General features: G+C 41.7%; 1 protein-coding gene across 1 annotated transcript in view; it reads right to left on the bottom strand.

Moving 5' to 3' along the window:
* The window catches only part of Gfm1 (G elongation factor mitochondrial 1), a 46,514-nt gene extending 23,160 nt beyond the window's left edge, over positions 1 to 23,354 (bottom strand). The window contains exons 1-10 of the mRNA XM_028763498.1: positions 23,124 to 23,354; positions 21,888 to 22,040; positions 20,203 to 20,335; positions 17,758 to 17,962; positions 14,660 to 14,776; positions 13,396 to 13,546; positions 10,775 to 10,929; positions 9,619 to 9,703; positions 1,811 to 1,948; positions 238 to 339 (exon numbers count right to left, since the gene is read on the bottom strand). Coding sequence (XP_028619331.1) covers positions 238 to 339; positions 1,811 to 1,948; positions 9,619 to 9,703; positions 10,775 to 10,929; positions 13,396 to 13,546; positions 14,660 to 14,776; positions 17,758 to 17,962; positions 20,203 to 20,335; positions 21,888 to 22,040; positions 23,124 to 23,207 — 1,323 coding nt within the window. The 5' untranslated portion in view covers positions 23,208 to 23,354. The remainder of the gene's footprint in view (positions 1 to 237; positions 340 to 1,810; positions 1,949 to 9,618; positions 9,704 to 10,774; positions 10,930 to 13,395; positions 13,547 to 14,659; positions 14,777 to 17,757; positions 17,963 to 20,202; positions 20,336 to 21,887; positions 22,041 to 23,123) is intronic.
* Between the last annotated feature and the right edge of the window lie 426 nt (positions 23,355 to 23,780).

The raw sequence follows: 23,780 nt of genomic DNA, 5'->3' as shown, positions 1-23,780 counted from the left end.
GTAGTAGAGATTTCCCTTCACATTAAAACTTTGGAGGATTGTGGAATGTTTTACAAAGAAAAGCCAGGTGAGTAAGCCCACACAAAGTACTTATGCAACTGATAGTCAAAGAGCTCTAACCAACAAAGAGCGCTCAATGCAAACCTCTGTAGCTGTCTTGTTTCAGTTCAAAATACAGTAAATACAAGTAGACCTTTGACAATCAAGTGATGAACAGCGCTGCAGTCCAAGGCTTACCATAGAAAGGTCACTGTTGTCTTTGTTTGTGAATGTGTCTCCACTTGCACAGTCAATGCCAAACAATGCACAGATGTCTCCAGCATACACTTCTTCAACATCCTAAAGAAAGACACACTGCAAATTATACCTGAACATAAAAATAATCAAAGTGTAGTATGAAACAACTGCACTGTAAATACACTGCCCATGAGCAATGCAGAAATCCTATAGGAATTCTATAGACAATGAGCAAATCCAACACCAACAATCCTGCCAAGACATGTCTTCAGCAGGTCTTTAAGACACTGTCTATCTCAACTGACAACATTTTACACTCAGTGGGAAAGTCTAGAGCTATTGCTTTTTTAACTGTTCGGTTTTAAAAGTAGGGGTTACACTGTACTGCCTCAGGACAGTGAGACCACATACAGGACAGACATATAAGGAAAACTCAAAGGAAGTTTCATAAACAAAGGTGAATGGAAGCCATTGTACTAAAAATATTTTTTTAATTTCTCACATATGCAAGCAATAGGAAAACACAGGAAGGCCAGAACAAAGCACTGCTGCCTCCTGGCTTCCGAGTCATTGTCCTTCCCCTCAGGCTTCATTCAGAACAGCTGCGGTGTGTGTGCCTTTCTTTGGTGACACATATTTGCTTGAGTCTGGCATGAAATATCTGTGACAATTATTAACTCTCTAGCCTGCTCCTTGCTGCTTATTTTGCAAAGCTGGCAAGTTTTGTGACTACCTATTCATCTTCCAAGAGACAAAAGGTACGTCTTCTAAGAACTTCCTATTTTTCACTTCAATGACTAGGTCTCCCTGGGTCACAGAGCTAGACCAGAGAGAGGACTGTCCTCGCACTGGTATTCTTGCCATGGCCTATGGATAAGGACTACAAAGGGCTGAGGTGTAGTTAAGTCAAAAACCCACACCACCTCCAGAAGTTACAGACAGATGTTCAGGTGGATTCTGCAAGCTGTATGGCAGAGTTTCTATTATACATTCCAGGCTGGCCTTGTGAGTCTGCCTTCCCATCCTGAATGCATGTCCCGTCACTGCCAGCATCTTTATGGCTCTTGAGAAAAGCACTAAATCTTGTATTGCACAGGAATAAAGGCTCTAGTGCTAACAGGAGTTTCTCAGACAGCGAATCCATGAAATCACTTAAAAAACTGTGAATTTATTACTCATTTATCTTTAGGAATTATACTTCTAAATGCTTCTAACACTCCTTCTCTCTCTCCAGACAGGGAGTGTCCCCTTATGTATTCCAGGCAGGCTTGTGAGTCTGCCTTCCCATCCTGAATGGAAGTACCGTCACTGCCAGCATCTTTATAGCTCTTGAGGAAAATACTAAATCTTGTGCCAAGTCCCTTCCTGAACATTGGCCTCTGAGGAAGTATAGCTATCTACTAACTTGCATAAAACAAGCTCTTAACACCTGCCAACTTGTTTAACCTCCAGCAAGGTGCTGGTCAGAGTCACACAACAGCTGTGTACAAAGGAAGCGAGGAAAGCCCACGTTCAAGGCGCAAACAGCAGGAAGGCAAGCCCACCTCTCCTACCGCATCCCTCATATACTTGCCTCCATCATGTCGGCGTGCATGCGCACTAGCCGCTGCACTCGCACTTTCTTTCCGGTCCTCGTGTTGTAGATGGTGCTTCCCTTCTTCAGTTCACCTTGATAATTTCGGACATAAGTTAACTGTCCGAAACGGCCTGCCTACAAGTTAAGATTGGATTTTTAGAAGAACAAAGGAAACTGAATTTGAAAGGAAAGCTTTCCAGCTACCTCCAGATATTCTTTCAGTTTTAGAAATTATCTTACATACATTTCAGTTTACTGTCACACTATATAGGCATTTGAATATCAACTCACTATACAGCCATTGGAGTATCAATAAGATCAAGGAAACGACTGTTGTCAATCCATCTTTTTGGTACCAGAATCCAATATATTGGGCTTCTAATAAAAAATATTATCATATTTTTTATTATTTACATTAAGGTATCTTTTGCTTTCTAACATTTCAAAAATTCAGTTTAATACAATATGGTATGAAAAATTTGGTGTAATTATAAAGAAAATATACCCTTATCTGTCTAAAGCCACCTTTAACAATTATTTGGAAAGTACACAAGAGTTCTAGGAAGAGACTAGATAGATGGTCCATGCTGGACTATTAGATACATACTTAAAGAGTTGCCATTTCTTATCATGTTAACGTATATAGTTAGTGGGACAGCAACAAAAGCCCAACGGAAGTTCTCGAGATGTACTTTTTACAAGTACAGGTATCTGTGTATTTGGGGGTAGAGCAGGGGCAGGTTAGGTGCCACAATGCAGGAGTGGATGTTAGAGAACAGTGGTACAGAATCAGCTCTCCTTCCACCACAGGGCTTCTGCGATCACACTCAGGCCATCAGGTCTGGTGCTAACAGCCTTAGCTCACTGACCCATCTCACAGCTCCCAACAGAAATGTTAATTAAGTGACCTTAAAGTTCACTTAGAAGGATGTGTAAAAACAGACTTTTCTCTAAAAGCACAGCAATGAAAAAAAAAACTGATATAAAACATCAAATGCTCATATGTAAAAGTTTACCACTATAGCCATAAAGAGCAAAAGCCATGCCATTTTAGAAAAATAAATGGAACTAGAGACTATATATTAAGCAAAATAAATCAGACATGGAAAGACATTTTTAAAATCTTTTCTTTGCCATGAGGGATCTAGCTTTAAAATTATACACAGAACATGAAAGTATACAGATCATACTGGGGAAGAAGAAGGGACCAAAGGGAGGAATAACAGAGTGTAATGAGAATTGGCAGAGAACCAGAACACGTTATATTAACAATTCATAAGAATATAATATAAATATCAAGAGTATAAAATATGTTCACTAATGGATGGTAAAGGAAGCAATAGTTAATAGAAATGTACAGAACTGTTTTCAGAATGGCAACTGGACAACTGGTTTTCTATGTACACACACATGTACACTCTCTATGTAGCTTACACACATTACGGTACTTCACTAACTCTGACCCAGAAAGACAAGCGTCTCAAATTCTCTCTCCTGTGGATCCTAGCTTTGAATTTCACATTCTCAGCATTTACTGTGAAATTCTCTAGAAACATGGGCATAGTGACTAGTAGACTGCCCACACCTCACACTTACGCACATGTGGTTAAGCACTAACTGTATTCTGTGGGTTATTTAAAAAAAAACAAAACAGAGGGCTTGAGGGATGGCTCAGCTGTTAGGAACACTGCTCTTCCTGAGGGAGGTCCTGAGTTTAATACCAGCACCCACATGACAGTTCATAGCCTCTATAACTGTAGTCCTATGGAATCTGGTGCCCTCTTCTGGTGTGCAGATGTACATACAGACAAAACACCTATAAGCATGAAACATACACAAATAAATAAATAAATCCTTTTTTAAAAGCATATTAACAAAGGACAGGAAAGCACTGAAAGAGTCCACAGGATGGGAGGGAGATCTGGGTTACATATGATCAAAATCCATTGCAGGCATGAATAAAATTATCAAATAAAAATGTGCTCTAAGGCCGGGCGGTGGTGGCGCACGCCTTTAATCCCAGCACTTGGGAGGCAGAGGCAGGAGGATTTCTGAGTTCGAGGCCAGCCTGGTCTACAGAGTGAGTTCCAGGACAGCCCGGGCTACACAGAGAAACCCTGTCTCGAAAAACCAAAAAAAAAAAAAAAAAAAATCTTTGGAGCTGGAGAGATGGCTCAGTGGTTAAGAGCACTGACTGCACTTCTAGAGGTCCTGAGTTCAAATCCCAGCAACCACATGGTGGCTCACAACCATCTGTAATGAGATCTGATGACCTCTTCTGGTGTGTCTGAAGACAGCTACAGTGTATTCATATATAATAAATAAATAAATCTTTAAAAAAAAAATGTGCTCTAAAAAAGAAGGCTATATTTAAATATATAAAAAGGAAATATCAGGAAGAAAAAAGATCCAACCTCACAATACACATCGGAACACATTCCAGTTGTATTAACAATGCAAAGACAAAACCAGAAAAATAAAAGGACATGTCAACAAAATATAGAGAGTCCCCAAATTACAAATGAAAAGAAAAATGAACAGACTGATATTTTACAACAAAGTTTAAAAATACAGCTTGGACCAAAACCCCGCCCCTCCAGAATACCACTCCCCTTTGCCCCCCCCCCCCCCCCCTGGGTCCTTTTGGCAGGGGCAGACACCTAGCTGGTCTGCTCCAGTGAAGACACCTTATCCTGAGCCATCCTAGGGAAACCACTGTACTCAGAGCAGCAGGATTTCAGGATCCCAGAGGTGGCCTGCGTCCCAGCAGTTCTTCCACTCAGGAACTAAGGATCACAGACACATCTGGACTCTGAGGAGTTCTAACACAAGCAAGATAACTGGAAAGACAGGCTCCAGTCAGAGACAGTGAGTGCAGGCAGTACTAGAGTTAACCAGATGGCAAAAGGCAAGCACAAGAACATAAGCAATAGAAACCAAAGTTACTTGGCATCATCAGAACCCAGTTCTCCCACCACAGCAAGCCCCGGACACCCCATCACACCAGAAAAGCAGGATCCATAATTAAAATCACTTCTCATGATGATGATAGAGGACTTTAAGAGGGATGTAAAATAGCTCCCTTAAAGAAATACAGGAGAACACAGGTAAACAAGTAGAAGCCCTTAAAGAGGAAACACAAAAATCCCTTAAAGAACTGCAAGAAAACACAACCAAACATGTGAAGGAATTAAACAAAATCATGCAGGATCTAAAAATGGAAGTAGAAACAATAAAGAAATCTCAAAGGGAGACTACTCTGGAGATAGAAAACCTAGGAAAGAGATCAGGAGTCATAGACGCATGCATCACCAACAGAATAAAAGAGATAGAAGAGAGAATCTCATGTGCAGAAGATAGCATGGAAAACATTGACATAACTGTCAAAGAAAATGTAAAATCCAAAAAGCTCCTAACCCAAAACATCCAGGAAATCCAAGACACAATGAGAAGACCAAACCTAAGGATAATAGGTATAGATGAGAGTGAAGATTCCCAACTTAAAGGGCCAGTAAACATCTTCAACAAAATTATAGAGGAAAACTTCCCTAACCTAAAGAAAGAGATGTCCATGAACATACATGAAGCCTACAGAATGCCAAATAGACTAGACTAGAAAAGAAATTCCTCCCATCACATAATAATTAAAACATTAAATGCACAAAACAAAGAAAAAATACTAAAAGCAGTAAGGGAAAAAAGTCAAGTAACATATAAAGGCAGACCTATAAGAATTACACCAGACTTCTCACCAGAGACTATAAAAGCCAGAAGATCCTGGACAGATATGATACAGACCCTAAGAGAACACAATTGCCAGCCCAGACTACTATACCCAGCAAAACTCTCAATTACCATAGATGGAGAAACCAAGATATTCCATGACAAGACCAAATTTACACAATATCTTCCCACAAATCTGGCACTTCAAAGGATAATTGATGGAAAACTCCAACACAAGGAGGGAAACTACAACCTAGAAAAAGCAAGGAAGTAATCTTCCAACAACCCCAAAAGAAGATAGCTACACAAACATAATTCAACCTCTAATAACAAAAATAACAGGAAGCAACAATCATTTTTCCTTAATATCTCTTAACATCAATGGACTCAATTCTCCAATAAAAAGATGTAGACTATCAGATTGGATACATAAACAGGACCCAGAATTTTGCTGCATACAAGAAACGCACCTCAGTGACAAAGACAGGCACTACCTCAGAGTAAAAGGATGGAAAACAATTTTCCAAGCAAATGGTCCCAAGAAACAAGCTGGAGTAGCCATTCTAATATCAAATAAAATCAACTTTCAAACAAAAGTAATCAAAAAAGATAAGGAAGGACACTTCATACTTACCAAAGGAAAAATCTACCAAGATGAACTCTCAATTCTGAATATCTATGCTCCAAATGCAAGGGAAGTGCAAATCAAAACAAACCTGATATTCCACCTCACACCAGTCAGAATGGCCAAGATAAAAAACTTAGGTGATAGCAGATGCTGGCGAGAATGTGGACAAAGAGGAACACTCCCCCATTGTTGGTAGGATTATAAGCTGGTGCAACCACTCTGGAAATCAGTCTGGCAGTTCCTCAGAAAACGGGACATAGCATTACCTGAGGATCCAGCTATACCACTTCTGTGCATATACCCAGAAGATGCTCTAACATATTACAAGGACACATGCTCCACTATGTTCATAGTAGCCTTATTTATAATAGCCAGAAGCTGGAAAGAACCCAGATATCCTTTAACAGAGAAATGGATACAGAAAATGTACATTTACACAATGGAATATTACTCAGCTATTAAAAGGAATGAATTCGAGAAATTCTTAGGTAAATGGATGGAACTAGAAAATATCATCCTGAGTGAGGTAAACCAATCACAAAAGAACACACATGGTATTCACTTCACTGATAATTGGATATTAGCCCAAAAGCTGGCAACATCCAAGATAGAACTCACAGACCACATGACTCTCATGAAGAAGGAAGACCAAGTGTGATGACTCTTATGAAGAAGGAAGACCAAGTGTGGGTGCTTCGTCCTACTTAGAAAGGGTAACAAAATACTCAAGGGAGCAAATATGGAGACAAAGCGTGGGACAGAAACTGAAGGAGGGGATGTCTGGAGACCATTCCACCTGGGTATCCATCCCATGTGCAGTCACCAAAGGTAGACGCTGATGTGGATGTCAGGAAATGCATGCTGACAGGAGCCTGATATAGGTGTCTCCTTAGAGGTCTGCCAGAGCCTGAAATATACAGAGGCAGATGCTCACAGCTAACCATTGAGCTGATCATGGGGTTCCCAATGGAGGAGTGAGAGAGAAGACTGAAGGAGCTGAAAGGGTTTGTGGCCCCATGAGGAGAACAACAATACCAACCAACGAGACCTCCCAGGGTCTAAACCACCACCCTGGGAGCACATAGGGAGGGGCCCATGACTGTATATGTAGGGGAGGATGACAGTGTCAGGCATAAGTGGGTGAGGAAGTCCTTGGTCCAGTGAAGTGTGGGGGAAATCGTGGGTGGGGAGGTGGGAGTGGGAGGGTGGGTGGGGGAATATCCTCATAGAAGCAGGAGGAAGAGGGATGGTATAGGAGGTTCCTGGGTTGGGGGAAAAGGAGATTACATCTAAAATGTAAATACAATATCCATAAAAAAAAATCCAGCTTGTTGTTAAGTTTGTATAAATAAGTAAAATACCTTGGCCTAAATAATAAAAGAATGAAAGTCTGTATTTGCATTTACAAAAAAGAAATGCAGACAGAAATGGCTCAGTGGTTAACAGCATGTGTTGCTTCTCCAGGACCTGGGTTTAGGTCCCAACACTCCATGCCTGTAACTCCATGGGATCTGGCGCCCTCTTATGGCCTCTGTGGGCTCCTGCACTCATGTGCCTACACCCTCACACACAAAACACTAAGGAAAAACAAAGCTTAAACAAAGTATGACTGCTCTGTAAACACACAGAAAGCAGCTATTTCCTCCAAACTGAACCATTTCCACCACATCCCTACCTGGAGAGAAGAGCCTGGTTCATGAGACTCAGAGAACTAAGAAACCTTGCAGGACTCAGGAAGCTCAGAAGGTGTTAAGATTCAAGAGCCCTCCCTGTGGCTAGAAGCAGAAAAGTTCTGGGGAAGAACACTGGGTGCAGCAGCCTGCTAACTGGGCAGAGATCTCCATGGATGCAACTTTCAAGAGGCCTCGACCATGAAGGGCTGGGTACTGGGTGCTACAGCTGTCCAGGGCCCACCCATGCTCCTGTAGGCTGCCCCAGTAAACTCACTGGTCCACCGCGCTCCATGGACTCAGGCGGGTGCATCACCTCACTCTGTCACTTGTGCCCTATCTGGGTGGTAGATGCTTCCTTCCTCATGAGAAAGCACTTAACAGCCAAACATAATGACTTCTTTTTAAGGAGTGTAGTAAGAAGGGGAGAGAAAATGAAAGGCAATTTTATATGGAAGAACCCTGACAAAGCCTACCTAAGACAGGTGATCAAGGTTAGCATAATAGTAAATCTGCATGCTTAATGTGTGACAAGAATGACATTTCCTCTGCTGCCATGTCTGTCACCCACCAACCAATCTAATCCTCACAGAAACATCAGAGTCTCAAATGGAAAGACATCCTTGACTACTACTTCTCCAAAATGTCAAGGGCATGGAAAGCAAGGGAGGAAAAACATGTAAGAAACAGTCCCAGGAGCTGTGCTAGGGTCTCCACTGCAGTAATAAGCACTGTGGTCAGCGTGACTAGGGAGGAAGGCTTCAGCTTCAAGTTCCAGCACATGCAGCACTGGGGAAGGCAGGGCAGGAACTCAAGCAGGGCAGGAATCTGGAGGCAGGAGCTGATGCAGAGGCCATGGAGGGATGCAGATACTAGCCTGCTCCACCAGTCTGGGGATGGTACCGACCACATTACTCATCATCCAAGAACAAGCCCCACAGGCCAATCTGGTAGGAGTATTTTCTCAGTTGAAGTTCCCTTTACCAAAATGACTCTAGCTTATGCCGAATGTGACATAAAACTAGCTGTGACAGAAGCCTAGGACGATAACGGAATCTAATGTGTTAGCTGAATGAAATACCATCAGGAAGGGATATAAGCAATAACCACAGATATCTGAATAAATGTGGGTTTTATTAATAATAAATTAATACTGTTCCATCAGTTGCCATTAGTTGCTGTTTACTAAGAGGAAATGGAATGAAGTCTCTGTACAAATCTAAAAAATGTGTTTTTTAAAAAATTACAACTTCTCATGTCAAAAAAAAGAAAAGAAAAATAGGTAGGTATCTTGGCTGGAGCGATGGCTCAGCAGTTAGGAACATTTAGTTCCCAGCACCCACATGGTGACTAACAACAGTTTGTGACTCTAGTTCCAGAGGATCAAAACCCCTTTTGGCATCCATGGGCCAAAATAATACAACATTAAAATAAGTAAGCATCTTGACTATTAAAGTCTAAATACTACAACGTTATAAAGTTATACCTCATCCACTTACACAAACTGCAATAGCTGTGCATTTCCAACTATCTGTAGATTACAGGTTTTAAAAACAGAGCTGGTGCCAGGCGGTGGTGGTGCACGCCTTTAATCCCAGCACTTGGGAGGCAGAGGCAGGCGGATTCGAGTTCAAGGCCAGCCTGGTCTACAGAGTGAGTTCCAGGACAGCCAGGGCTACACAGAGAAACCCTGTCTCGAAAAACCAAAAAAAAAAAAAAAAAAAAAAAAAAAAAAAAAAAAAAACTTCTACAGACAGCTATAAGTAAGTTAAATAGCAACTTACCTCCAGTTTAAAAGCCAGGCCTACAAATGGGTGGGAATCATCTCTTTTGGGGTTCATTAAGAGTTTGGTCTTCTCTTTTGAGTCACTTAAAAGAAAAGAAATATAAAACTATGAAATAGAACACTTAATCTTTGTGTGCGGTGTATGTGTGGTGGTGAGCACACGTGTATATATGTATCTGCATGCATGCACAGAGGCCAGGGGTATCCTGGGGTCACTCTTGGCCTTACTCTTCTGAGATAGGGTCTCTCACTGAACCTGCAGTTAGGCTGGCAGCCAGCACACCCCAGACATCCTCCTGTCTCCACACAGGCCCCTCTCACCCCACCCAAGCACCAGCATCATAAGCACACCAGCACCCATGGCTCTTGCTTGCCTCTTCTCGCTCCCTCAGCGAGCATGCTTCCCCACTGAGCCATCTATCCAGCCCTTCCTACTTCTTCCACATCAGTTTGTTCTTACCAAGGAGAAAAGAGCGCTTGCTGAGAATTTCTGGTTTACACACAAACAAGTCTCACTGAAAGAGTTCAGTAAGAAGAACGAGTCCTAAGGGCTTCGTAACTTATGGACAGGACCAGAGCAGATTAATCCACTGAACTCTGACACAGCATGCAGAGCAATGATCCACTAGAGCCTTACAAACGTGTCTTTCCTTGTTGTTGCTTTACATTCCATTTATTTTGTGTTATTTTATTTTTTGCATGGGTGGGGACATGTCTGGAGAGTCTGAGGACAACTTCTGTGAGCGGGTTCTCTCCATCCACCATCTGGGTTCTGAGAGTCAAACTGATCTCATGAAGCTTGGTAGTTGACACCTTTATCTGATACGCTATCTCACTGGCCTGAATTTCATGGTTTTGTTTTTTCTTTTTAAACTAAAAAGATTCTATAACTGAAAATGAATGATACCAAATTTTAAAAAATTAATTCTTTAAACCTTGAGAGATAATAAAACAAATCATACTTCTAAGTCACAAATGATATGGGAATCTACCTGTACAGTAAACATTCTCCTATACACCAAAACTGATATAACTAAAAAATGGTGATTTTTGTGAATGAGGAAAGAAAATCATAAAAACAAATGAAAGAACAATCCTTAAACTTTTTCATAGTGTGCTAGTATTACAGGGTCTTTTCATGTGGCAATACTTACTTCTGATTGAGTATAGCGTAATTCTGGACTTCCGATGGGTTGGGGAGGTATTCTAAAACAGCATCCAAAAGTGGCTGAATGCCTTTGTTCTTCAAAGCACTTCCCACAAGCACAGGAGTAAAGGATCTACTCAGAGTAGCTCTCCGGATTGCTAGCTACAGAGTAAGAGAAAATGACTCATGTTAACAATTTATGCTCCAGGTCAATTACGAATACACAAGCAATATGAACTGATACTCTAAAGTGCTGGTTCCAGGGAAGGGACAAAAATAACATCTCAATAACTCAGTCAGCATACTGAAAAACAGGGGAAAATTGTCTTTCTTATACAAGCGCCAATAGCTGATTTATGCAACAATCACTTTTGACACTCCTAAAATCATTCTTTTTTTATTTGGTATCAAAGAGGTACATACATATAAAATAGACACATAGAATACTGTAAACTGTATGCTAACAATTTTATAAGAGGGAGAAGATACACAGACAGCTGGGTGTGGAAGCACATACCATTAATCCCAGCACTCGGAGGCAGAGGCAGTTGAATCTCTATGTGTACAAGACCAGCCAGTTAAGGTTGAATTTAGTAAGACCTTGTCTCAAAACCAAAACAAAAACAAATCTCTGGGAAAATTTATCAGAAAGTTGTTTTAGAATGGGGCAGAGAAATGGTTTAATATGATAGGACCATGTTTGCTGTAAACCTTTGTGGGTTTTTTTTTGTTGTTTTTTTGTTTTTTGTTTTTCGAGACAGGGTTTCTCTGTGTAGTCCTGGCTGTCCTGGAACTCACTCTGTAGACCAGGCTGGCCTTGAACTCAGAAATCCGCCTGCCTCTGCCTCCCAAGTGCTGGGATTAAAGGCGTGCGCCACCACCGCCCGGCTCTGCTGTAAACCTTTGTGAAGATTAGTTTTTAATGCACAGTTCAGACTCCCAGGGTAGGGGTGTGTGTGTGTTGAACCTCTGAAAATGTCTTTAGGGGATTATGTTTCCCTCTGCTTAGTTTCCTCTCAATGGAATTAAACTATGTGCTACGTGCTGTGAATTCCCATGAGTTACTAAACCTTTGGGAGTAATCTTAAAAACCTGACATATTTGAATAATAGACACCCCCGTCCGTCTATCATGGTTTCCAAATATATACTTGTTGTCATGTCGGGTTAGACCGACGTGTCTTCGAGCGCTCTCTACTCATCCTTTCAGACAAAGAACTCACATCACAAGACAGGGTTCCAGTTTAACTTCAGTGAAAATCAGTACGGACTCAGCTGCAATCGGGTCCTTTTTGTGTCTGAGTGCTATTTATTGACTTTACATTTATATGTCACATCTTATGTAAAATCTAATCTCTGCTACACATAACAAGTGACTTAAAAAGATTAATGTCTTCATAAAATACATAAAATTACCGTTTTAATCATTTTGAACCATATAACTCAACAACATTCTGTACAGGCACAGTGCTATACAGCTCTCATCATCATCCAGCTTTAAAATGTTTATTTTCTCAAATTAAAACAACAGTTCCCTGAGGCCTATACAGAGACTAGCAACTCACATAATCACCACTTTACTTATTTTTGACTTTTTGAGAAAAAAAATATTCACTCCATAGACCAGGCTACTCACTATGTAGCCCAGGATGACCCTGGACTAGTGGGAATTGTCCATCTCAGTGTTCCAGGTACCAGGATCACCGGCCCAGGTCTGCACACTCAGCTCACCCTACTCTCTATGAATCTGACAAATCTTGGTGTACCACATAAACAAAATCATAAAATACCTATCTCAGAGGCTTAGCGTTTTCACCAAAATGTCTTCACAGTTCATTTACATTGTCATATTACTCAGAATTTTGCTTTTTTTAGGGATAAAAAATATTTATATGTACAGACTGCATAATGTTTATACATTAACTCGTTTTACTGGACACTCATTAAAGCGGTATCTCTAGTCTGTGTTGTGGATAGTGCCTCTGGAGTTGCTGAGGTACAACTCAATTATTGGGACGTTCTTTCTCGGGGTGTGCCTCCAGGGAGAGGCTTACTGCCATACTGTTTCCCACAGTGTTCGTTACATTTCTACCAGAAAGGCCCAAGGGTTCACACTTTTCCAGATCCCCATCAATACATGCTTCCTGGGTTTTTGTTTCTTTGGCTAGCTGGTTGGTTGGTTAGTCTTAAATAACATTCATCTTAGTAGCATGAAGGATATTTCACTGTGACTTTGATTTGTATTTTTCTAGTGATTAGTACTGCAATTTGAATATCTTATTTTGGGGAAATGTTTATTAAAAAGTCTTTTGTAAGAATCTTCATTTTTTTATGGAAGTGAATTGTATTAAATATTTTTACTCAGATTTCATTAATAAAGCCCATTAGCAAAAGAATCTATGTTCTCCACCCCAAAATTAACCCATTTTTAAACTATATAAGATTAAGAGCACTGGCTGTTCTTCCAGAGGACAATGGTTCAAGTCAATCATCCACATGGCCATTCACAATCATCTGTAACTCCAGTTCCAGGGAACAAGTGCCTTCTTCTGGCCCCCAAAGGCACTGCATGCAGGGAAAACATTTTAAAAAACTGTTTTTAAGAATACCTATTTTTGAGAGCACTTGCCTTTAAATCAGAAACTGAGGGGATTTTTTCTTCCAGAAACAGCTCACCAAGCTGCTCATCTGAATTAGCAACACATTCAATCAGCTCCTGCCGGTGGTCAGCTGCTGCGGCCCTCAACTCAGCCGGAATCTCATCACACCGGACAACCTGACTAAGACAAAGAATGCTTTACTCTCATAACTCTAGGAATGTTCAGTTACACATATAAACATCAAGGGTAGGACTAACAACTAAGGTGTTATCAAGTTTTCCAAAAATGATACACGATGGAATATAAAATTCTTCCCAATTTAATATAAACTGACTTATCTTATTCTAGAGATTAAAATGAGCCACAAACACATGGTCAAAACAATGACTTGGGAGCCAAGTGTGGGGGCACATGTCTTTGATCCCAGTACTCAGGAGGTAGAGGCAGTCAATCCCTGTGAGTTTGAGAACAGCCTGGTCTACATGGCACGTTCTAGGCAGTCAGGACTACACAGAGAGACCCTGTCTCAAAATAAGGAAAAATAACAAAAAACTCTTAGAAAAGTTATTAATTAAATAAGAGATTAAAATTCTCTTCAGTGTGGCTACAGGACTATTTTTACTGCCATCTAACTGGAAAGCAAAGAAAAAAAAACATCATTTATTTAATACCTGAATTACAGCAGGATGAAACTGGAGATCTGCTAATACTCACACAAAAGTTTCTACTATCTCAATTTTTACATGAGAAAGCTAGTTTAAACAAACTAAGTTAACATCAGCTAATTTTCAAGCTAACCTATCTGATCTGAAGGCTTTAAGACAGACAGCCTTTGTCTATTCTGAAGCACGCCACCTGTCTTGAAGTGGGTGGGGTGGGCTTTGAGATAGAATCCTGCTGAGTAGTCGGTGCTGGCCTGAAGCTGGCTCCTGCCTCAAGCCCTAAGTGCTAGGATGGTAAGCTTGTGCCATCAAGTCTGGCTTTCCATTTTAATATACATGGCTTAAATACATTTGGACTGACATTGCTAACTATTAAGTATGTTATATCTTTTAGTTGTTACAGTTGGTATGTTTATTACTTTCCTGTCAACCCCTAAAGCAGCGGCTCTCCACCTGTGGGTCCTGACCCCTTTGCAGGCCACATATCAGATTTCCTGCGTATCAGGCATTGACATTACAATTCAGTCATTAACATTCAGGCACATTTCAAAAAGATAGTCTATGTTTAACTTAGGTCTTCCTTTTCTTTGCTGTTTTTCAAAATGTAAGGTTTTAGTACTTTAGGACTTACCCAAAGTCTCCATCAAAGTAAATAGCTCGTTCTTCGATAAGGTCTATAATTCCCTTAAAATCACCCTCTAAGCCAATGGGTATTTGCACAAACGCAGCATTGTGATTCAGTTTGGATCTGAAAAACAAAAACATTTGTTTGCTTCTTCTCTCAAAATTACTTTGAAATGACAAGAGGGAAAAAGGCAAAGGAACAAGGGCAGACATCAGGGCTGAGAGGCACCAGCAGCAGAAGAGAAGCTATACAGCAACTGAAACAGACGCCAAACTCAAGGAGCTAAACAAGCTAGCCCATCGGAACAACAAAGAACACAGAGTAATCTTTCACCCGAGACTCTCTCAAATGCTCATGCAGAAGCAGAAGGGAAAGACAAAAAAATCAATTGCAGGTGACCAGGACATTAAAAGTCAGTGGGACAGCAGAACCTAGTTCTCTTTTTTTTTTTTTTTTTTTTTTTTGGTTTTTCGAGACAGGGTTTCTCTGTGTAGCCCTGGCTGTCCTGGAACTCACTCTGTAGACAAGGCTGGCCTCAAACTCAGAAATCCACCTGTCTCTGCCTCCCAAGTGCTGGGATTAAAGGCGTGCGCCACCACTGCCTAGCTGCTAGTTCTCATTCTTAAACCGAGTATTTGGAGCTGGAAAGATGGCTAAGTGGTTAAGAACACTTCCTGCTCTTCTAGAGGATCTGTCAGGGAGTTCACAAATGCCTGCAACTCCAGCTCCTGGAGACCTAACACCTCCTTCTCACCTCCCTGTATATCTGAATGAATGGCATATACTTACAGAGACCCACATACACATAAATAAAAGTTGCAGGATATTTGATCACAAGATTGTGTTATTTGCTGAAAACAAAACAAAACAAAAACAAAAAACCTGTTTCTTGTTGTAGTGTGCCCCAAACCTTAGCACAGACCTTTGAAGATAAAATTAGTTTGTACAAGGAAGCAGCCGTGTTTGAAAGTGATGTCTAATTGGGTGGCAGACAAAGTGACAAATCAGAGAAAGATTTGACAGACTAGGATATGCCCAGCTCTCATGAGACGAGGGAGGAAAAGGGAAGCTACTTATGAGAGAGCAGTGCAGAGAAGAGGAGGCAGTTTTACCAGGACAGTTGGAGAGAGACAGGTTCAAGAGAGAACAAGCTAGACACAGATGAAGAAGAATGAGCCAGAGGGTGAGCAGAAGGTAGATTAGAACAGATTGCCAAAGTTAATATGAAGCCAAGTACAGCAACTCAGTCAGAGGCCGAGAGAGAAGCCAGATTGAATCAGTCAGCTTGGAGAGGAGTTTGCGCCAGAACAGCTGAGTTGAACCAGCCATCCAGAATTCAGAAAGAATAGAAAGGATGAGCTTACTCAGCAGTAAGTCTCAAAGACTAAAAAAGAGGATAGAAACTTTCAGGACTAGGCCTACATTAGCAGATTAAGGAAGTAAGCCTTGGAGACAACAATTACAACAAGAGAATAAACGTTACTTTTCCATAAAAGTCTAAAAAAAAATTTTTTTTTCGTCTTTAGAGACAGGGTTTCTCTGTGTAGCCCTAGCTGTCCTGGAACTCACTCTGTAGACCAGGCTGGCCTCGAACTCAGAAATCCACCTGCCTCTGCCTCCCAAGTGCTGGGATTAAAGGTGTGTGCCACCACTGCCTGGCCTAAAAATTATTTTTAAAAGAAATGTGTTAATATCTAAGAATAGTTACCCGAGGAAAAAAAATAAAATTCAAATTAAGATTCTATAGTGCTAAGGATTAAACCAAGGCCAGGCACATACTAGGCAAGTGCTTTACTACTGAGCTATATTGCCAGACCAATCTTAGAGATTTGAAAAGATCTCTATGAAAAATGATATTACAGTAAATGAAAAATTTATGAAAATTAGCTACATAATTGCTGAATATTTTTAAAAGGCAAAGTAACAGAAAAGGCACAGAAGACTATCAAATTTATGAGCTTTTTAAAAAACCACAAGAATTCTTTTTAGGCCAATATGATTGCTCAATTGCTAATGACATGAAATCTTGACTAAAAAGCTTGAAAAACCCAGTTACCGGAGCCCATATTAACATGGAAGACGCCACCCACAGAGCCGTCCTTTGATTCCTATGTGTGAGTGGTATGGGCTCACACAAACACTGATCATTCACACAGACATTCAAAACACACACACACAACACACACACGAATAAAAATGATCTCTCTTATGAGCCAGTGCCCAAAAAGAGGGAGAGAAAGCATGGCAGAAGACGGAAGATGATACAAGAAGGCCAGATCCAAAAGTCCCCAAATCTGCTTCATAAGCACGCCAAACTGAGAAAAGACACCCAGGAGTCACACAAGGAGCCAAAGTAATCAAGTCACAAAGAAAGAGAAGTTTCTCGAAATCGGGACAAGAACTAGAAGAAAGAGTTCATCTAGCCGGGCAGTGGTGGCGCATGCCTTTAATCCCAGTGCTTGGGAGACAGAGGCAGGCAGATTTCTGAGTTCGAGGCCAGCCTGGTCTACAGAGTGAGTTCCAGGACAGCCAGGACTACACATAGAAACTCTGTCTCGAAAAACCAAAAAAAAAAAAAGTTCATCTAGAGCTAACCATCAATAAGGACCAAACACTGTTTACTTTTACCAACAGATACTTCAAACATCAAAGAAGATAAACATCACTGTCACATTTTCAAATACATCCTCTGCCAGATGTTTTGTCATCAGATATACAGCTCTTAGCCCACTTACCACCACAAGAGTTTCAGGCCATCAGCTCTGCTGGGTAAAATCTGAGAGAGGCATAATGCTACATTTGACACGTTTGTTCAGAACAAAACCTTCTAGTTTATCTAAAGAAAGCATAAGTACTTCCAGCATCTACAGCTTCCCTAACAGCAGCACAGCCACACAGTGTGGTGATTTTCTGGAATCAACTACGCTAGAAATACAAGATACATTTTCCCCATTTCACAGGGTAAATTAAACCACTGAGATGATGTTCCATTTACTAAGTTCACAGACATGCAGTTTTGAATCAAAAAAGAAACTTTAGGATACAACTTAATAATGGAGTTAACTGTCCTGAATGTGAAGGCCAGCATGCCCGAGGCTCAGTACCTCATTTGTTGAAGGGCCCTGGCTGGGTTGGAGCCCATCCGGTCCAGTTTGTTAATGAAGGTTAAAAAGGGAACGTTGTAGCGCTTCATCTGACGACTGACTGTCATGGTCTGGCACTGGACTCCACCAACCGCACAGAGAACAAGGACCGCACCGTCCAAGACCCGCAGGGCCCTTTCCACTTCTATGGTAAAGTCCACGTGGCCTAAAGGGGACAAAACAGCAAGGGAGGGTCTTAAAGAACAGTCTGAATTTTTAAGATACAAACTACTTGTTCTTGTTAGGTTTCCTATTGCTGTGCTAAAACACTGACCAAAACCAACATGGGGTATAAAGCGTTTATCTGGCAAACTTGTCTCTAGTTTGTGTCAAGGTGACAAAAAACTAATCAAGACACTTGATCCCCTGTCAACCCCACATAACAATATAATCTTAAACAATAATCTCTTTTTTGTTTATCCTCAAGACCTCATTTAATATCAGTATCACAATATAAAACAGGACTTTAAAAGTCTTAAGTCTTTAAAACCCAGTGTCTTTTTTAAAAGTCTAAAGTCTCTCTTAAATATCTAAGATCTCATAACTAACTGTTGGTTGCTGAAAAACAACAAAACAAGTTACATACTTTCTTACTCCAAGAGGAAAGAGTCAGGACACAGTCACAATCAAAGCAAAGCAAAACCAAAATTCAACAACGTAAAAGTTCCAAACGGCTTGTGCAGATCCAGTTCTCCTGTTCTACCAACCACAGCAAATACAGCTTCTCTCCACTCCACAACTGCCAGCTGTCCTTGGTGGTCATCCTACTGTACTGTCACCTCCAAAATGCTGGGGTCTACACTGGGCTGTGCTTTCACCCACAGCCTCTCCTAGGACCTCTTCAGGGCTAATCCTATTACATGACACCAAGCCTCAACTGTTCTCCACGAACCTGACAATCCTGGGTCTTCAACTGCAACTGAGGCTGCACTCACACCAAGCCTCACCTGGTCTCCAAAACTCCTTCATGCCTTTAAAATCAGTACTACCTAGATGACTCTTACACATTACCATGCTCAGCTGCCAGCATAACATGAAATCTTGGCCTCCTCTGAACAGCACAACATCTCTGTGCTGATCCTGGGGAAATAGTCCCAGAAGATTTCTCTTCAGTGATGCTGGTTTCTTCTTAATTACTGCTAACTTCTCACCTCCAGCAGACAAGCCTGGACTGTCCCGCCAAATTATTTTACTTCACTGGTGCTTACTACCACTACTGATTCTTTAGCCCCAGCTGACTAGACAGCTTGGCTAGTCTAGTCTTGGCTAGTCTAGTCTAGTCTTGACTAGACATTCTTAGTTCAAAATATCACACAAGTAGCCAGGCGGTGGTGGCGCACGCCTTTAATCCCAGCACTTGGGAGGCAGAGGCAGGTGGATTTCTGAGTTCGAGGCCAGCCTGGTCTACAGAGTGAGTTCCAGGACAGCCAGGGCTATACAGAGAAACCGTGTCTGGAAAAACCAAAAATAAATAAATAAATAAATAAATAAATAAATAAATAAATAATATCACACAAGTGGCCCTGACGGTCTTTGCTTCTCTGAAACTTCAGAGAGAAGAGGCCAGGCCTCACTCACCTACAGCTCGTTCAGCTTCCCTACTATCTAAGCACTCACAGTAGCCTATTAAGTTCTAAGCACTCAACGACTTCCCGAGTTCAAAATTCCAAAGTCCTTCCACAACCCTCTCAAAATCAACATGGTCAGGTCTGTCACAGCAGATGCCACAACCTGTAACTAGTTCTGTATTTAGTTTCCTATTTCTCTGATAAAACATCATGACCAAAAAGTAATCTAGAAAGGAAAGGCTTCATTTGGCTTAAAGGTTACAGTCCATCATGAGGGAAACCAGTGTAGGAACTAAAGCAGAAACCACAGGGGCTGCTTACTGGCTTGCTCAGCACATTTTTATATCCCTCAGGGCCACCTCAGGGGGGAAGGGGATTGTGCCCCCCCAGTTGGCTTGGCCCTCTATCAATTAGCAACCAATAAAATGCCCAACAAACACACCTGCAGACAATATGATGATAGCATGTCAAGTTGGCAAAAACTAACAAGCCAGGGCACTAGAAGTCTTTCATCTCTGCTCATTACATACATCTTTAAACTGTGATGTCGATTTCTCATGTGACCAATCTTATGCACCCAGTATCGGGTTTGAGGATCAGCAGGATTACTTCTAAAGGACATTAGGGAAAGCTATGGTCAAGGGAGAGCCCTTCTTGCTTTCTCGTGTTATTTCTCAAAGAAGCAACACATAGATGAAGTGCTTTAAGTCCCAAATCTGGTAGAAATTCAGTTTTGCACTTTTAAAATCTGATCCTCAAAGATGAACTGGGTCATAGTAGAAAAAAAAATTACATGTATTTTTACTCAAAGAAAATGCAAAATGAAGGGTCCGCTTACCTGGAGTATCTATAATGTTGATATTGATATCTTTCCACATGGTGTAGGTAGCTGCTGACTGAATAGTGATTCCTCTCTGTCTCTCTAGTTCCATGGAATCCATGACAGCACCAACTCCATCTTTACCTTTCACCTAAACATGACCACAGAAATTCACATTTTTCTGTCTTTCATCCCAAGAAAGAAATCTTGACTGAAATGGAACGAGAAAACAAAGTTATCATACACAACTGTGAGATAAGCCTAGTCCTATAATGTATCACTTCATAAAACTGTTGTTTCTGTCTCAGTCCTGTGACTGTTTGTCCTTGTTGGCAGCTGACAAGCATTTGGGACCACCATCTGTTTCTCCTGAACTGCTGGCTGCTGGCTTTGCAGAGTCTACAAACTAATGATATTCAGGCAGCAGACCTCTCCGCTCTGTTCCGCTCGGACTCAGAGGCACAGAATGGAGTGTTTAGCTTTTAAAGGATATGCTTTAGCCGATGCTCTTCACCTGAAGAACAGTTTGAACAACAGTTAAGTTACTCAGGGGATTGGCGGTATCTTTGTGTGTCAATAATTTTAAACAATGCTTTTCTGTTAGGTTTTTAGTAGAGCTTGTAATCAGTGCTGTAAATGAAAATTCCTGAAAGAAGCCATGTCTGGCTGTGAGTACGGAACTCCTGGAAGGAGTCTGCCTGCAGAGACTGCTGGACTGATCAGAATTTCCTACTGTGGAAAAACTGGAATCGTGCTACTTACCCTGTGCTGGGCCGTGCCTTGCCCTACTCTGTATCTGAAGTAACACCTCATGAGAATAAACTAAAACCTCTTAGAAGCTATTAACTTAGCAGGAAACTAGCGCCTGGCAATCCTAAAGCTAAGAATGTCATCCTGGACCTATAGAACAGTTCCCTGTCTCACTGTGCTCGCCTCTCCAGTGTACCCATCAATGCATTTTAAACTTGCCTTGATATCTGACTTGCTTTGTTCTACAAAATTAAAACATCATGAAACTGATTGCATGTTGGAACATGATTTTTGGGACAACCCAACTCTGTGTTTCTGAGCCAAAGTCACTCAAAATGGCTCCAGTTAGAAACTCTTTTATTTCCTTTACGATGAGAGCTGTGTTTTTTTTTGTTTTTTTTTTTTTTTTTCATCTACGGCACCTTTTAGATTCACTTTCCATTTAACATTTTAAACACAGATCCTTCATTAAAATTCTTAAGACTACTGTGACAGCTGTGTAAGGGTCTGTGATGCCATCTCAACATCTACTCAAGATACTCACAGTGATCACTTTAGATTATTCATGGTAACATCTCAAGCCAGCTTGACCTCTCCCCTTTGTTCATCTGACTTTGGCTAAGGAGCCTCTGTGACAGTGGTTCTCAACCTGTGGGTTGCAACCCCTCTGAGGTGGAACGACCCTTCACAAGGGTTGTCTAAGAGCATTGGAAAACACAGATATGTACATTATGTTTCAGTTATGAAGTAGCAACAAATATAATTCTATGGTTGGGGTCACCACAACATGAGGAATTGTATTAAATGGTCCTAGCATTAGGAAGTAGAGACCACTACCCCATGACCACTGTTTTCATCCTAAAACAAGGTTTTGTGAAGCTTATGAAACTATAACTACAGAACACTTGAAATCAAGTTCTGAATTGCTCTGGAATCAACCGCTAAGCACACACCTCGTGCATTGTGGCAATCCTGCCAGTGTAGTACAGCACACGTTCTGTTAACGTCGTCTTCCCAGAATCAATGTGAGCCGAGATTCCTATGTTTCGTATTTTTTCATTGGGAATTGGTCCTGACGAACACCACCGGCAGGTCTTCCAATTAGCCTGGAAAAACAGTTTTAAAAGCTCAGTTTAACACACCTATTATAAGAGATCATGGATGGCTCTGAGCAAAGATGTCCGCTCTGGGGACTCAACTCTTCCTCTGGAAGAGCAGGCATGGGGTGGTCAAAAGGACTATTTGAAGGACTCTGTTCTCACCCCTCCACTGTGTGGGTCCCAAGACTGATACTCAGGTTGTCATACATGACAACTACCCTTATGGCTGAGTCACGTGGCTAACTTTTAAATACACACTATCATAAAACTAGAACTATACCTCTCAATGACCACTTTAACAAGAAATACAAGTTTTAGACTGAATTCCTTAGGTTTCCTGTCTTCCCCTGTCCTGTAACTCACAATTAGCAAGGATATATAAGGACACACAAGTCTACCCAACTAGCAGCCTCAAGACAACCCCAAAATGTTTCCAGTTTCGTCTGCACGAAAACAATGAAGTGCCTTTTGGGGTGGTAGTTGTTCCTGTCAACTTTACAGTGGGGACTGGGAATGTATTTATTGAATCAAAACAAAACTGCATATCCAAACGCTTGGCCAACACTTCTGGGAAGAGGGAAACTGGGAACATGTCAAAGCAGACAGGTGACAAGTGCTTGGATGGTTAAACCACAGGGATATTTGGTAGCAAAACAAACGAGGGCTCCATGACAGGTAAGGGGCCACATCTACCAATGTCTACCCTGCTCTGAGTATCTCACTCCAAAAACTTACAAAGTTTAATCTATATACCTAACTGGGAAACATGACGGGAGAAAAGCACCGGGAAGTTGAATAGGACCCACTCATTCAGAGAGCATCCAACCATACCCAGTAGTAAGAGGAGCACTGGATAAAGAGTCAGAAATCCGGGGTTCGAGCCCCGGGGACACTAATTTTCATCTGACCTTCACGGGCACTTCTCTCTAAGGTAGATCATACCCATCAGAAGGCGGGGAACCCCAGCGCAGAGCTGCGAGTCGCAAGGCCAAGCTAGCGTGCGGACTCGGGAAGACGCTGCTCAAGACCCCGGGTAAGGAAGGGGTGTCGCCACCTGCCCGGCTCTGGAAAGCTCTCCGGTACCAGTACCTGCTTCCCCTGCCAGCCCAGGACAGCAGGGACCCGAGGGAGCGGCCCACGTCCCAGGGCTGCAGCGACCCGCAGCAGCCTCATGACGAGCCTGGGACAGCCACTTCCAGATCTCTTGCTCTGCTGTGCTCTGCTGTGCTCTGCTGTGCTGGGCCCCGGCAGCAGAGCGGGAAGTGCTCAAAGTCACGCCGGCTACCCGAGCCGCAGGAGCACTTCCGGAAGGAAGGTCAGGAGGAAGGCCAGAGGAAGGCAAAGGAAAGGCACCCCTGTCTGAGCTCGAGAGAGCGCGCGCCCTCTGCTGGTCAGGAGGAGAACGTGCCGTTTATGCAGAGGATTGTCACAGGGAGGTGTCATTACTACTGAGGCAGGTAGTCTGGTCCCTTTGTCTTTAAAGGAAAGAAAAAAAAATAAAAACCATCGCTATATATAAAAAAAAAAAATGTGCCGGGCATGGTGACACACGCCTCTAATAAGAACACCTCGGAGGCAGATCTCTTGTAAGCTCCAAGACAGCTTGGTCTACATTGAATTCCGGGCCAGTCAGAACTAGACAATGAGAACTTGTTTTAACAAAACGAAACAAAAGCAGCAAATTTTAAACACAGTTGTTTTACCTGCATGACAATGAGACAACGTTTATAACAATTTAAATTGAGT

Source organism: Grammomys surdaster, unplaced genomic scaffold (genome assembly GCF_004785775.1).
Source record: "Grammomys surdaster isolate TR1022 unplaced genomic scaffold, NIH_TR_1.0 139, whole genome shotgun sequence".
Classification (NCBI taxonomy): Eukaryota; Metazoa; Chordata; class Mammalia; order Rodentia; family Muridae; genus Grammomys; species Grammomys surdaster.
The sequence above is the reverse complement of the archived record's forward strand: the minus strand, read 5'-3'. Positions and strand labels throughout refer to the sequence as shown.